Raw genomic sequence first — 12,940 nt, forward strand, 5'->3', positions numbered from 1 at the left:
CATAAGTCAAAGAAATTCCAAAGAAAAATGAAACAAGAAGTTTTGTCTGGATGTAGGATTTGATATTTGACTTAATGACTTGATTCATGCAAGGTTCAAAATATCGATCGGTATTGTATTTTTTGGGTTTTTTTTAATCTTTTTTAATCTGATTCAAATGGACCAGTTTAAGGCCAGTCTACCCCTTGAACTACTTGCACCCCTATAAAGTTGTATCGGAAAGGCCCCAATACGATATATGTATCGGCCGATTCAAGGTCAAGGTGACCGAGGAATCATCTCTTTCGGATTTCCTTCCTTTTAACTTTTTTGATAAAAAATTCAAAATGGAACCAAGCTAATTTCCACGCGACTTGACTTTCTTAACGTGGAATATAATGGATGGAATTTGAGGATGCTTGAGTTTTGACGGACATAGACAGCTTAGAATTGCATTTTATTACCCAAAAGATACAAAAAATGTAATATCGCGAGGCAATTGCAGTACATACAGCATTTACATAATGCAACTGAATTAGAACCCTCCTTTCCATTTTCTTCTTTTTTTTTTAAGAAAAAACCCCCTTTGAAAACAAGTTGAACTTCCACAGCAACGAACAATTGTAGTTGAACTTGCTCAACTTGCATCCTTCTCGGGTCGATTAGGATCTCATCTAATGAGTAATAATGTGTTATTGTATATCCATCAACAGGTTGCAATTTCGGATTTTCATGTTAATCTAAGTTTCTACGTAATCTTCAGCATTTAATTAGAGCCAAACTCCTTGTTCCACCGTTCAAGTTCCTCCCACTTGCTTTTCTGTAGGCTAGGTTTGATGACAGTCATTGCTTTCTTGAAATCCCCATATTTCAATGAGCGCACCTTGTAAAATGTCAGAAAACATATTAGCAAATACTATAAAATAAACACAGTACGCACGAATAACCTAACACCTAATATTTATATATATATAGGAAAACGTAAATGAATTAAAACCATATAGGCATTGGAATTGCAAGCAAAGGTTCCTTGAAAGGTTGAAAATGAATTTCTCCCTGGAAAAAGCCATGCTAGTGAGTACTCTAGTAAAAAGGCAGCCCGGTGCATGAAGCTCTCGCTAATGCAGGGTCTGGGGAGGGACTGATGTACACAGCCTTACCCCTGCACATACAGTGAGGCTGTTTCCAAGATTTGAACCCTGGTCACCTAGGTCGCAATGGAGCAATCCAACTGTTGCACCAAGGCCCACCCTCGCTAGTGAGTACTCACTCTAGTATCAACCTTAAAAAAGAATAAGAATTTTATTATTGAGTTAAATCCTAAAACATGTAGCAGAATTTAGAATGACAGAAGGCTGATATGTAAGCAAATACCTTAAAATACAGTCACAAACAAGAACTAATTGCATGAGAATGGGGGAAATACACTAGTTGGAGAAACTTAAGGTTATCTGGTGCAGGTGAAGAGAGGGTGAGAAAGTAAAGAGATGACAGACAATCAACGCAACGAGTTCTCAAACTCAAGTTACAATTCTCTAGAAAACTACTTTGCTAACTACCCACCCACCTCACAAGCTTACACCATAATTACCTCCTCATCAAACTCAAGCCTTGAAAATTGCAACGGCTTAAGAAATTACTAGTCCTTGAATTCTCTTGCACCACTTCATTTACTTGAAAGACAATAAACCCCATTACATTAATTAAAATGATCCAACTCCAGTGTATTGCTGTGAAGAATTTCATAGATTTAAATACAACCAATGATCATCATGATGGAGGTACTGAGTAAATATGAGAAATGTACCCAGGGAGGGGGTATGTGTGAGACACATGCTGGTGTATAACACAAATACAGAGAACAAAAACTGAAACATAGCAAAATGCATAACTATAAATATGGTACTATGTTTTATCATGTTCTGCAAACAGATGAACATATTCCAAACAGATGAATGTTGCAAAGAAGCCTTGTCCAAATAAAGTTATTTGCATCAACTATCTTGATTACAAACTGGTCATTTGATCTGGCATGCACCTGACTACTAAAAATAAGCAGAAACCACCTCAGCCACCACCTGTGTTGGTTATTTATTAAAACTAATAATCAAATTGCAATATAAGCTATGCTTGAGTAACCACGTCAACTCAACACATGAAAACTTAATCCCTGTCTTTATGGGGTTAGCCATACAAATTCTGTTTCACCATCCTACTATATTGAAGGCCATACACCCAAACAAATCTTGAGCCCCTAGAATTGTTTCTTAGTACCTCAACCTTGTGCTTTTGGTTTTCTTCTAGCTCCACTAGAACCATCAATTTGCAGTCTTGCATTGGTACAGTAGGTGGCCTTCCATATACATGCCTAGATCATCTTGTTTTATCATCTATTGCAGCTAGTCCTAAAAGGGCAGCCCAGTGCACAAGGCTTCAGCCAATTGGGGGTCTGGGAAGGGACAGATGTACACAGCCTTACTCCTGCAGATACACAGAGAGGCTGTTTCCAAGATTTGAACCTTGGTCATCCAGGTCCCAATGGAGCAACCTCACCCATCCATCTCACTATCCTCATCTCTTCTACTCATTTTATTAATGTATTGGACACTCTGCTCCATACAAAATCTCTAGTCTCATAGGCGATTAGGCATCCTATTAAATTGACCTTTTACTCAAGCATTTCCCACACACACAACACTCTAGATGCACCTATCCACTTACATAATCATATTATTACTCAGTACACCAAACTCAAACAAACCTTCCTTTTTTATCTTTCCTTGTCAAAACCCCTTCGTTTTTTGAAAACAGAAATCATTTTTTTTTTCTTGATAACAGAAACCCCTCGTATTTTATCCTCCTTTTCTTTTCCTTCCTGTATTGGTTAACTGTTTAGCAGATATTGGAACTATACAATTACTTTTTTCTTTTTTTTTTTGTAATCATTTGGTTGGTTAATTCTTTGAAATGATCTCCGCTTTAGAATCTGGTCAATTAATGAAGGCAACAACAGTCAATGGTATTAACATCTCAGCTAAGAGTTGCATTGTAACTTGACATTGAAATATAGAAGAATTTTCTTAATGTAATCCCAATACCTTACACTAGAGTCTACACACATGGAGTAAGAATGATCAGGAGTGAAAGATGCAAGAACTTTTCCATGTTTGAACCACCAAATTTGTTTGCATCTTCAAAAACCACAGATGAATAAGTCAAGAACATTGTGGAATGTAGGTTTTGTCAAATAATTTCATATCTTTGTGATCTGAGAATATAATGACTATCCATAATAAAGATATGGGTTTATATGAATACTGCAATCACTCAGTATAATTACTAACTCCATTTAAATAATTTGGTGGTGATTGGGGGGGAGGGAGGGACTAGAAAGAATGCTCAATATGGACAATGCCATCATTATTCATGACTAATAAGGCTTCAGGCACGTTCAATGTTTTGAACTGTTTTGCTATAGTCCAGGGACTTCTGGTATTGGAGGTGTGCTTAGAGGTAAGGATGGCAATGTTTTAGCTTTATATTCAGGCCCTATTGGTTTGGGGACTCCATTAGGGCAGAGTTGATGCCAGTTTTGCAAAGATTGAGACTGGGGAAATCCCTACATTACAACAATCTATTAGGAAGGGGACCCCAAGCTAGTAGTGGGGTCCCGATGTAATGCCCAGTTTGAAGACGTTCCTTGTTACAACCATTTTGCAATGCCCAGTTTGACCAATGTAGGAAAAGGAAGACTTGATCTATGCTCTTTGATTCTAGATATATATAGAGAAGCTATGATTCTTCCCATGATTCCAATAGAATATTTTATTTCCTTTAAAATCAACACAGGGATGACCATTGATTGGGCTTCCAGGTGGGGGGAGAAAGAGAGAAGGGGAGGTTTGGGTCGAGTAAGGAAGCCCCATGGATGATCCTAATTCTGCCAGGTGCTGTTTTGCCCAATTTTCCCCCACGAATTAAGGGTGCAGAGAAGAATAGAAATCCCTTTCAGCATGGAAGGTAAATTACCATGTGGAAGATTCTTGGGATTTCTAGACTTCCTCACCAAACAACCTAGCTTAACAATTATTGGGAAAAAAAAACCCTAGCTAGCTTATCTGTTCTACTCACCCCCCCCCCCCAAAAAAAAAAAAAAAGTCCCCTTAGAATTGACCTTCATCACCATCCATTCTTCCTGCTTGCCTTTTTAGGCTTTTACTAACCAGAATAGTTAACTGCAGTTCCAAGTCCTACCTGATTTGGCTTGACAGTGAGAATGTTTGGACCAAGTTCCCTGATGGGCATCATTGCAGCTTCTTCACACAAGGCTTGTAGGTCACTTCCAGAATATCCTGTGCATTTAAAAGGCCATTAATAGGGTCCTGAATTTGAGAAGATGTAGATATTTAAAAAACATTTAACTGAGAAAGCATGTTACCTTCTGTCTCTTTCACAAGTCTCTCCAAATCTCCACCTGTTAAAAAAATAGAAATAAAAACCATTATGGTCAGAGATTCTACTAGAGTATTTACTGTTTCCACTTCCACAGCATGAAATAATTATTAGTGTCATCTACAAAAGATAAAAATACAGGGTTTTTCTTCAGTAGAAGGCTAGATATAGGGTTTCTCCATGATCGTTCTTGTTGATGTAACTCTAAAATCTGTATTGGACATACTGAATTATAGAATAAGACAATTATACAGTTACTTATAAAAAAAAGGGCAAATTAATACAGTCTGATACCAAATAATTCCACCTTCCTGACATCATTACTTCAGATTATTTTCTCAACTCTTGATGCCGTTTCATCAAAAAAAAAAAAAAACTCTGATACCAAATAATTCCACCTTCCTAACATACCACTACTTCAGATTATTTTCTCAACTCTTGATGCTGTTTTATCCAGAAAAATCTAATATGGTATATCCTAGCACATCTTACTGCACCTGTTAGAAAAAGTGATCTGTTACATTTGAAGGGGTTAGAAGAAATGATTTGAGCATCCATAATTTAACAATGGATATGACACTGAACAGAATGGACTAGTGAAAATTTTGAAACAGGAACGTAGCCGACCCGGTTGAGACAAGGCTTAGATGATGATGATGATGATGATCCTAGCACACCTTATTAACACCTTGTGAAAGCTCCACTATCTTGACATGATAAATTGGGTATTTTATATCCTCTCCCCCCCCCCCACTTTGCAAAAATTTCCCCTTGGATTCCTCCAAGGACCATGCATCAGAGGAATTGGGATCTGCTCCTCACACCGACCTCACAGACACATCTGGCCCTGTATTGGGAACATCTCCCATGAATAATAACATACAAGGGAGGTGTTCCCGATGTGTGGCTGGTACATGCTGTGAGGAGCGCTCTGTGAAGAGCAGATCCGGACTCAGCATCAGAGATGATTCATCAAATGTAGAACAGAAAATATGAATTTATGGCTATATCCCTGTGTACCAACTTTACTAACCAAGTGACAAAATCATCAAAGCAATTTGAATAAGAATGGGCTAAATCCTTTTATATCAGATTCAGAGAATTTCCTTTTATTCCATGAAAAAGGCTATTGGATAGAGGACGAAATGGAACATGTTCATCATAATCTTCAATCACGAGAGACTGTATATCTCACCATGTACTGCACTTTTTTCCCTCATAAACAATAATACCCTTTGATTTTTTTCCCTTTTTGGTTCTAAAAAGGGCCATCACCCACTGTTGGCCTTGACTATCCAGGGTCTTGAGAGGTGTGAACTAGATATGGACCTAACCTTAAGCATTTTTTTTTTTGCACAAAGTGGCTATTCTCAGACTTAAACCACATTCTCATGCTTGCCAGCCTGAGGTTTTATGTTTTATCATCACCAAGCAATGGCTCCATTTTTATCTAAAATCAGGTGAGTAAATTGGGTAAAAGCCACATGTAAAGACCTTAAGTAATATATCCATCTTGATTGCCACCATATAAGCAGTCTGGCAGAGTAACACAGAAAGGGGCTTTAAAATATATATAAATGTGTCTGCCAAGCTGCTTTTCCTACAAAGCAAATAACTCAAACTACTCCAACAGATACCAGGATTTCCTCCCTTTCTAAGAGAAGTAAACCAGTAATCCTGCAATTCTCAGGTAGATGGCTGGTAAAATTGCTTGAAAGAATCTATCATTCATTTTACCAATAAAAAATCTATAACTCATTTCATCTTTGTTGTTACTCATGACAAAGTGGTCCAATTCAATCGACCCAAGCAAATGTAAATTCATCAATTTTATTCTCAACCAACAATGTTGGAATTTTACAGTTGCAGCTACTAAACGAAATCACAGAACCTGAGTTCCGTGAAGAACTACTTGACCTAAGAAAGGAATCATGTATTTGTAACAAAGAAATGAACGAGAATTAGAACTTTTTGTAACTAATTAATCAGTTCTATAAGATAGAACCAGAACTTTTTGAACCAAATATTAATCAGGATAATTGGGTCTGAACCAATTATACTTGACATCTATAATTACCTATAATAATGACAACTCAGAACTTCATTTTTAGTAATATAAACTAAATAAAAATAACATTACAATAATAAACTGTTTATATGTTGAAAAAAAGTGTTTTTTTTTTATAGTTGAAGAATTAATTTCATCAATCAAGCAAACATAATAGAACTTTACAAGCTTCCCTTGGAGAGGCACAAGGTGCAGCCTCTCCTAATCAATACAAAGGATCATAAAAACAGATTATATAGCTGCCCAAAATAACCCATCCCTGGAGGACCCTTGTTTAGCAAGAGAGTCATCCAAAGTATTTGCCGACCTGACCACCCATTGAATTCTAAGAGTTATATGTCTTGTCAAGTATTTAACTTTTTTTATGAGGTCCCTATAATTTAAAAAAAAAAGTGTTTTTAACCAAAGTTATCTTATATACTTTATATGAATATAACAAAAATTACATGAAATCCAACTAATCTTTGTATATTATTAACTATATAATTGGTTTGGGTCTTAATTGGCTCAGAACAATATTTTAAAATGTGGAGGCGTGACACGAGGCGTTTCACTACCTAGAGGCATGAGGTGTAGTTCAAAACGTAAGAGGCGTAAGCCTCCCGAACAAGGAGGTGTAAGCCTCCTTAAGAGGAGGGGGATGAGGAGGAAGGAGGAGGAAGAAGAGGAAGGGGGATCTCATTTAAGATCATTTTTAATAAAATTCTTTTATATTAAGAATAATGAAGATGCATAGCACTAGTTGAAAGGGAGGGCCTTGTCAAAGGGGGCCCGGGAGCTTTGCCCCCGCCCACTTTCCTTCCCCTTATCTTTTCTTCCCTTCCCTTTTCTTTTTTCTTTTTCTCTTTTTTCTTTCTCTTTCTCTTTCTTTCCCTTCCCTTTCTTTTCTTTTCCTTTCCTTTCTTTTTTTTTTTTCTATCTTTTTATATGAAATGTGCATGAGGCGTATGCCTCAGAGGTATCAGCGCCTGTTGGGTAGACCCAACCCATTGACAGTTCTAACAAGAATAATAGGCAAGCCCAATTCGATCAGAAAAGACAAACCAATGAGCGGCAGCAACCATTTTTTTCTATTCTGTTTTAGGATTTCTTTTTTATAACCAATGTTCAGAGAACTAGACTGGATATAGAACTAGAAAGGGGAGAGGTTCACATGTCAGAGGTTCAACTGCGGTCAAACCAGAAGATCGAATCATGATGACATGGCATATACATATATATACCACAAGACACATAAATACCATAAATAATATATTATACAAATAAAGTTATACTTGAATTTGGCGGATAGATGGCCAGTTCTTTAATTTTTAAAGTAATTGACCAAGGATCAAAAGGTCATGGGCTTGAATCTTGCCATTTGCATTTTGAAAGTTCCACACATTTGAGACCTGGGCAGTTTTAGGAAACCAGGACCGTTCCACCAGTTTTCTGGTTAAATTGGCCGGCTAGCTGGTTTTGAGCAGTTTTCTAATTTCTACCTATTCAGGTTTGTAGTGTATGATCAAACCAGATATAGGCCCATTCACGATTCAATTGGTCTGATTGACCGGTCCAGTCCAGTTTCCTAAACGCAATTTAAAAGACCAATGAGAGGATGAACTCAACAAAGGAAGCCATAAAGGATAAAGATAAAATTTGCTTAAGACTCCACAGCTATTAGAGCTTCTTGTAGATTGATTGCCCTCAACCTTTGTCAATTATTGTGTTGAAGAGAAAAGAAAGGGGACAAAAGGTGGACTGAGAAAGATAGAGAGACTAGTTGATAGAAAGGGGGATAAATGACAGATGGTGGATTAGCATGCACCATATACTAGGGGGGGGGGCATTTTTTGTCTTGCAAAAAAATGGTCAAGGATAGTAAAGTGAGTCGGGACAAATTTTGACATTTAGGAATTATTAATGGGTCATGTATGCCACTTTGTCTTGGAATTATATAGGGACTAGATGCAAGGGAGGTATACAACACATTAAACATTTTGTCAAAGTCCCTGGAGCTATTGAAAAATCAATGGTAGTTTTAGGTATTTCAGTAAAGTGGGGGAAGTTGAAGGTGCCAGCTAGCTTGCTGGTAAGGTCTCTTGCTTCGTTGTTGCAAAGACTGCGTGAACATTGTAGAAGAAGAACTTAAGTTAGATACCCACATGCATACAAAGAGACGAACCAACTGGCAAGGAGTATAAATGTATATGATATGCCTTTAGGCGTCATCTATTCTTATAAGCGGGCGAGTTTTAGAAAACACCCAACAAACAAATCCCTAAAGTTAGAAATTGAATAATGGTGTCAACTTACGGAAGGCATCATGTCCATCTTCATGTTCTGAATTTGGAAAAAGATTTATTTATCCATTATGCTTCACCGTGTTTGAATTTTACTAGAAAAGTAGACATTAGTCATGGATGAAAGCACTCTTACCAGGTAAGGAAAATGCTTGACCCTTGAGTTTATGCTTGAGAAGAAGCCTCCTAACACTCTCATCAGGGAGAGGTACATATATTCTCTTCACCTGGTTGAATATTTACAGAAATTATGTGTTAATTGCAAATACAAGTCATATTGGGAGTGACAATTTACCCATAAAAGTATTTAAAAATTACAGATAATAAATTAATAACAATAACATTTTGGTGTGTGTGTGTGTATCACTTTTCTTCTCAATTAACATTCCTTTTAATTTTGAACTTGATTTGAAATTTTGGATTAGCAAATAAGGGGTAGTTATGGATTTACTATAATATTATTTTTCCTTATTTTTTGTCTTTTTAAATAAGATTATTGGCCAGAACTTCTATCATTGGAGATTGATACAGCCTTGATGAGTCCTGGAGTACGCCCCCTCTGCCTGGTCAAGTTCAGAGCATTATACTAGTTAATACTTAATATGATTCATTAGAAAAAAGAGTTGCATCTAGTAACTAATTTTCAGTGGCATAAAGGGTTTCTCTATGCTTAGCAGGGGAGAGTTACGCATTAAGACTTGTCATGGAAGGTCCTTACCCACAAAGATGGTTGAATCACCTTGAAAAAGGGAGGGGGATCCAAGACTGGAAGGAGCCTAACTGTAAGAGAGCATTTTGCTCTGGTGAACAGAGTGAGAAGTCGAAAGGACAGGGAGAGACAGAGGAAGACAATGGGGGAATTCCTGGTAATTTTAGGAAAAATTAAAGAGAATATTTCGAGGGGCCATAATGAAGGTGGTGGATGGCAGAATCTGAAAAATCAAAAACAGGATGGGACCCAGTTGAAGATGGTTAAAATAAACCAAAATAAAGGATCAGTTAATTCAGAAGTAAAGTCTATAAGGAGATAGGGGAGGCGAGACACACCAATGGCTTTAAAGAAAAAATGTTAGTGGAATTTTGCTGATAAAAAAAATGTTAGTGGAATATGAAAATCCAATTTGAAGGCTAGACCCATTGGAGATTTAGGTGAGATCCAGGCCTTGAATGTCAAGTGTATTGATAAGGGGAAGGCCAATCAGATTAGGAAGGTTGAGAAGGTACACAAGAAAATGTTTGGGTCTTATTATGCCAAGATTTAAAAGAAGCAGGGCTTCAGGAAGGAGTGGCTTGACTGAGAAAAAGGGGGAAAGGTGGGTTTGGGTGATTGCCGAGTTTGATAAAAATGGAAATAAGAGGATAGTTGGTCAAACAGGGGTGGAGAATGTTAGGCACCAGTCTTCTTCTTCAGATGGAGGTACGGACTTTTTCTCTCAGGCTGAAGGAAATACAGCGGTGGTTTGTGTTTTGTGTGAACCTGAGGTTGTGGATGCGGCATTTCAAGAATCCAGGCACAGTTTGGGATCAGCAAAACTGGTGGTATCTAAAGAGATCACCTCAGTCAAGCATGAGTGATTGATAGAGGGGGATGAGGAAGTTTGGGAGGGAGGTGCTGAAGTCACTGAAGAAATTGAGGACGGAGAAAGGATGGGAGAAATAGGGGAGACAGTCTCTGACAGCAAAGTTGGTGACTTCTGTTTTGATGAGGTGTAGGTTGGAAGATTGGGTGTTGATTTGGGTCGAAGGGGCAAGACTGAATAGAAGGAGTCACTTAATGAAGAGATTTGCAAGAAACCGTGCGGCATAAAGAATCCCAATGTAGTGCATGTAATGAAAACTTGGTCTAGTGGGGGTAGGACTCCTAGAGCCGATTCTAGGGGGGTGACAATGAAGGATAAACCTTTGGACTCCCACCTGGGGAAGGAGATTCAAGACAACAAGGAGAGCAGTGTTGGCCATGATTCTGGGACAATTCTGAAGGTGCAAAGTAATGAGATTAAGGATAATGTCTCGGGACGCATGACTCTTCAGAAGTTAGTAGACAGAGAGATAACGATTGGTAAGAGTTTGGGTTTTTTTTTGGAGCAGTGAGGAGTTTGCTAGGAGGGCCTTTGAGGAGTTTGAGAGGAAAAAAAGGGAAGAAAAGCTGAATAAAAAAAGCATTGGGGAGAGGAGAAGAGGCTTAGAACAAGGATTGTTCAAACCAGGAGAATGTGGGTGAAGACTAAGCCCCTGTGCTAGGTTTTTCAAGACTTTTTTGTTCTTTGCTTGAGTCTGTTTGTCAAGTCTATGGTTTGTAAGTGGTGTGGTTATTTATTTGGTCTTGTTAAAGGTCTTGTTGTCTAAGCTAAGAGAAAAGCCATATTGATACTAACCAATCTCCGAAGAACTGCATCATCCAATTCTTGCGGCTTATTAGTTGCACCTGGATTAACATAACATATTTACAAATAACCTCAAATAAGTTTCCTTTCATGTAAAATGGGATTATTCATGGCAATGAGCATAAATAAAAATAATGCAAGTCAACAACTAAAGAACAAGGTTCAAATCCAAGACAAGTGATGAAAAGCAAATATACACTATACTCGAAGAGGTAATTTACATAAGAGCCGTAAAACTAAAGCATGCAGAATATCGTAGGTAGGGGCTTTCAACTTGCCAATCAAGTTGCTATTTGTTGTCCCTGGATATCTAATACTTACATTATCCCTTTTGTTTCTTCCACCAAGTAGATTCAAGGGGTCAAGATTAAATTATACAAGGATGTTTAGTGGGATTGGATAAATTATCTGTTGATTTTATTGGTATGTTTGAAAAGATAATGGAGGTTTAAATCTAGTTAATAAAAACCCAAGTTCTAGTTACACTCCCAATGTTTATGTTGGTACATCTGTGAGGTTTTGAGAGGATACATGGCTGGGGGACTCTCTACTGAAAGATTGTTTCCCTTATCTGCTTCAAATGGGGAGATAGTTCCTAAGTTTGTGGTCCCTTCTTCTGAGACTAGTTCCAATTGGGATTTAGGTTTAGAAAGGGGTATTCATGATTCAAAACTTCCTTCTGTCACTATTCTTGCTGCAATTGTTAGACTCAGTGTTTGGATCTTTCTAGCCCTGATAATAGGATTTGATCCTTAACCCTCTCCGGGTTCTTTCTCTTGTGCCTCCTTTAGGGTGTTGAGCTCTCCTTCCATTCTAGTGCAACCTTTTCCTGTTAAAGAAATTTGGTGTGACCCAATTTCTCCCAAGGTTGGGTGTTTTTGTTGGGAGATGTTTCATGGTGAGATTAAAACCTTTTTTTTTATGAATAAGATGAGATTAAAACTTTCAATACTCTCCAAAAAAGAAGGCCTTCTTGGTGCTTGTCCCTGGACTGGTGTGTTCTCTGCAAGGATGGCAATGAGACTTCTTCCCATTTACTAATCTTCTGCTCATTTGCTACTACTGTTTCAGATCTTTTCCTTATTTGGGTGCAGGTGGGATGTCCCAACCAACATGGCTGGACTCTTTTCCCCTTCAACTTTCAGATGGCCAAATAAAAGAGGAAAGGTGATATGGAGAACAACAAGGGCAGCAATAGTTTGGACAATTTGGGGACAAGATTGATTGAATTGGGGGGAGAAGCAAGACAGGGGGAAGGGGAGGAAGTTCAGGATTCTCAGTTGGAACAGTAGCAGTCTCTGAGGGTCGAGGGCTGAGGAAGGTGGAATGGACGAGGGCAGGTTCAGAGTAGTAGGAAGGTGGAGGTCTGAGGTGTCGATCGAAGCCAAGACTTTCAAGTTCGAAGAGGAAATGATCAAAGGTGAGGATGTTTTGAAAATCAGAGAGAATAACAGGGCGACTGTGTTGGTGTCAAAGGAGGTCTTAGTCTGGTTGAAAGGTTTCATAGATGGGGCTATCAACTCTGGTAAGGTGATTGGATGGACAAATTCTTTGGCTGTACCAGGTAAGAAATATGTAACAGAATTGAAAAGAAACAGAAAGGGTTGGTTTATCTCTGTGGTGGAGTTTTTTGGAACAAGTGGAAAGCAACTACTGTGTGTGCCAGAAGGGAGGCTACGGAAAGGGTGGATGGATTTTGTGAAGGTGCTACAGTCTTTTCTTGTAGCCTTGGAAGTGAAGAGAGCAAAGGGGGTGAAGAGAACTGGTCAAATTTC

The 12,940-nt window shown here is 38.2% G+C and overlaps 1 protein-coding gene across 4 annotated transcripts in view; it reads right to left on the bottom strand.

The window, feature by feature from the left end:
* Positions 1-403: 403 nt before the first annotated feature.
* The window catches only part of LOC104611886 (AAA-type ATPase family protein), a 40,975-nt gene continuing 28,438 nt past the window's right edge, over positions 404-12,940 (bottom strand). For 2 of the 4 annotated variants that reach the window (XM_088895727.1, XM_010279151.3), the window contains 5 exons: positions 11,157-11,206; positions 8,918-9,008; positions 4,418-4,453; positions 4,234-4,331; positions 404-862 (listed from right to left, as the gene is read on the bottom strand). In XM_088895727.1, the coding sequence (XP_088751853.1) occupies positions 746-862; positions 4,234-4,331; positions 4,418-4,453; positions 8,918-9,008; positions 11,157-11,206 (392 nt within the window). In that variant the 3' untranslated portion in view covers positions 404-745. Of the gene's footprint in view, positions 863-1,112; positions 1,262-3,077; positions 3,171-4,233; positions 4,332-4,417; positions 4,454-8,917; positions 9,009-11,156; positions 11,207-12,940 lie in introns of those variants that run through there. The other 2 variants (XM_010279152.3, XM_088895728.1) reach the window with 2 other exon arrangements.

This window comes from Nelumbo nucifera, chromosome 1 (assembly GCF_055504915.1).
Source record: "Nelumbo nucifera cultivar China Antique chromosome 1, China Antique-T2T, whole genome shotgun sequence".
In the NCBI taxonomy this organism is placed as follows: Eukaryota; Viridiplantae; Streptophyta; class Magnoliopsida; order Proteales; family Nelumbonaceae; genus Nelumbo; species Nelumbo nucifera.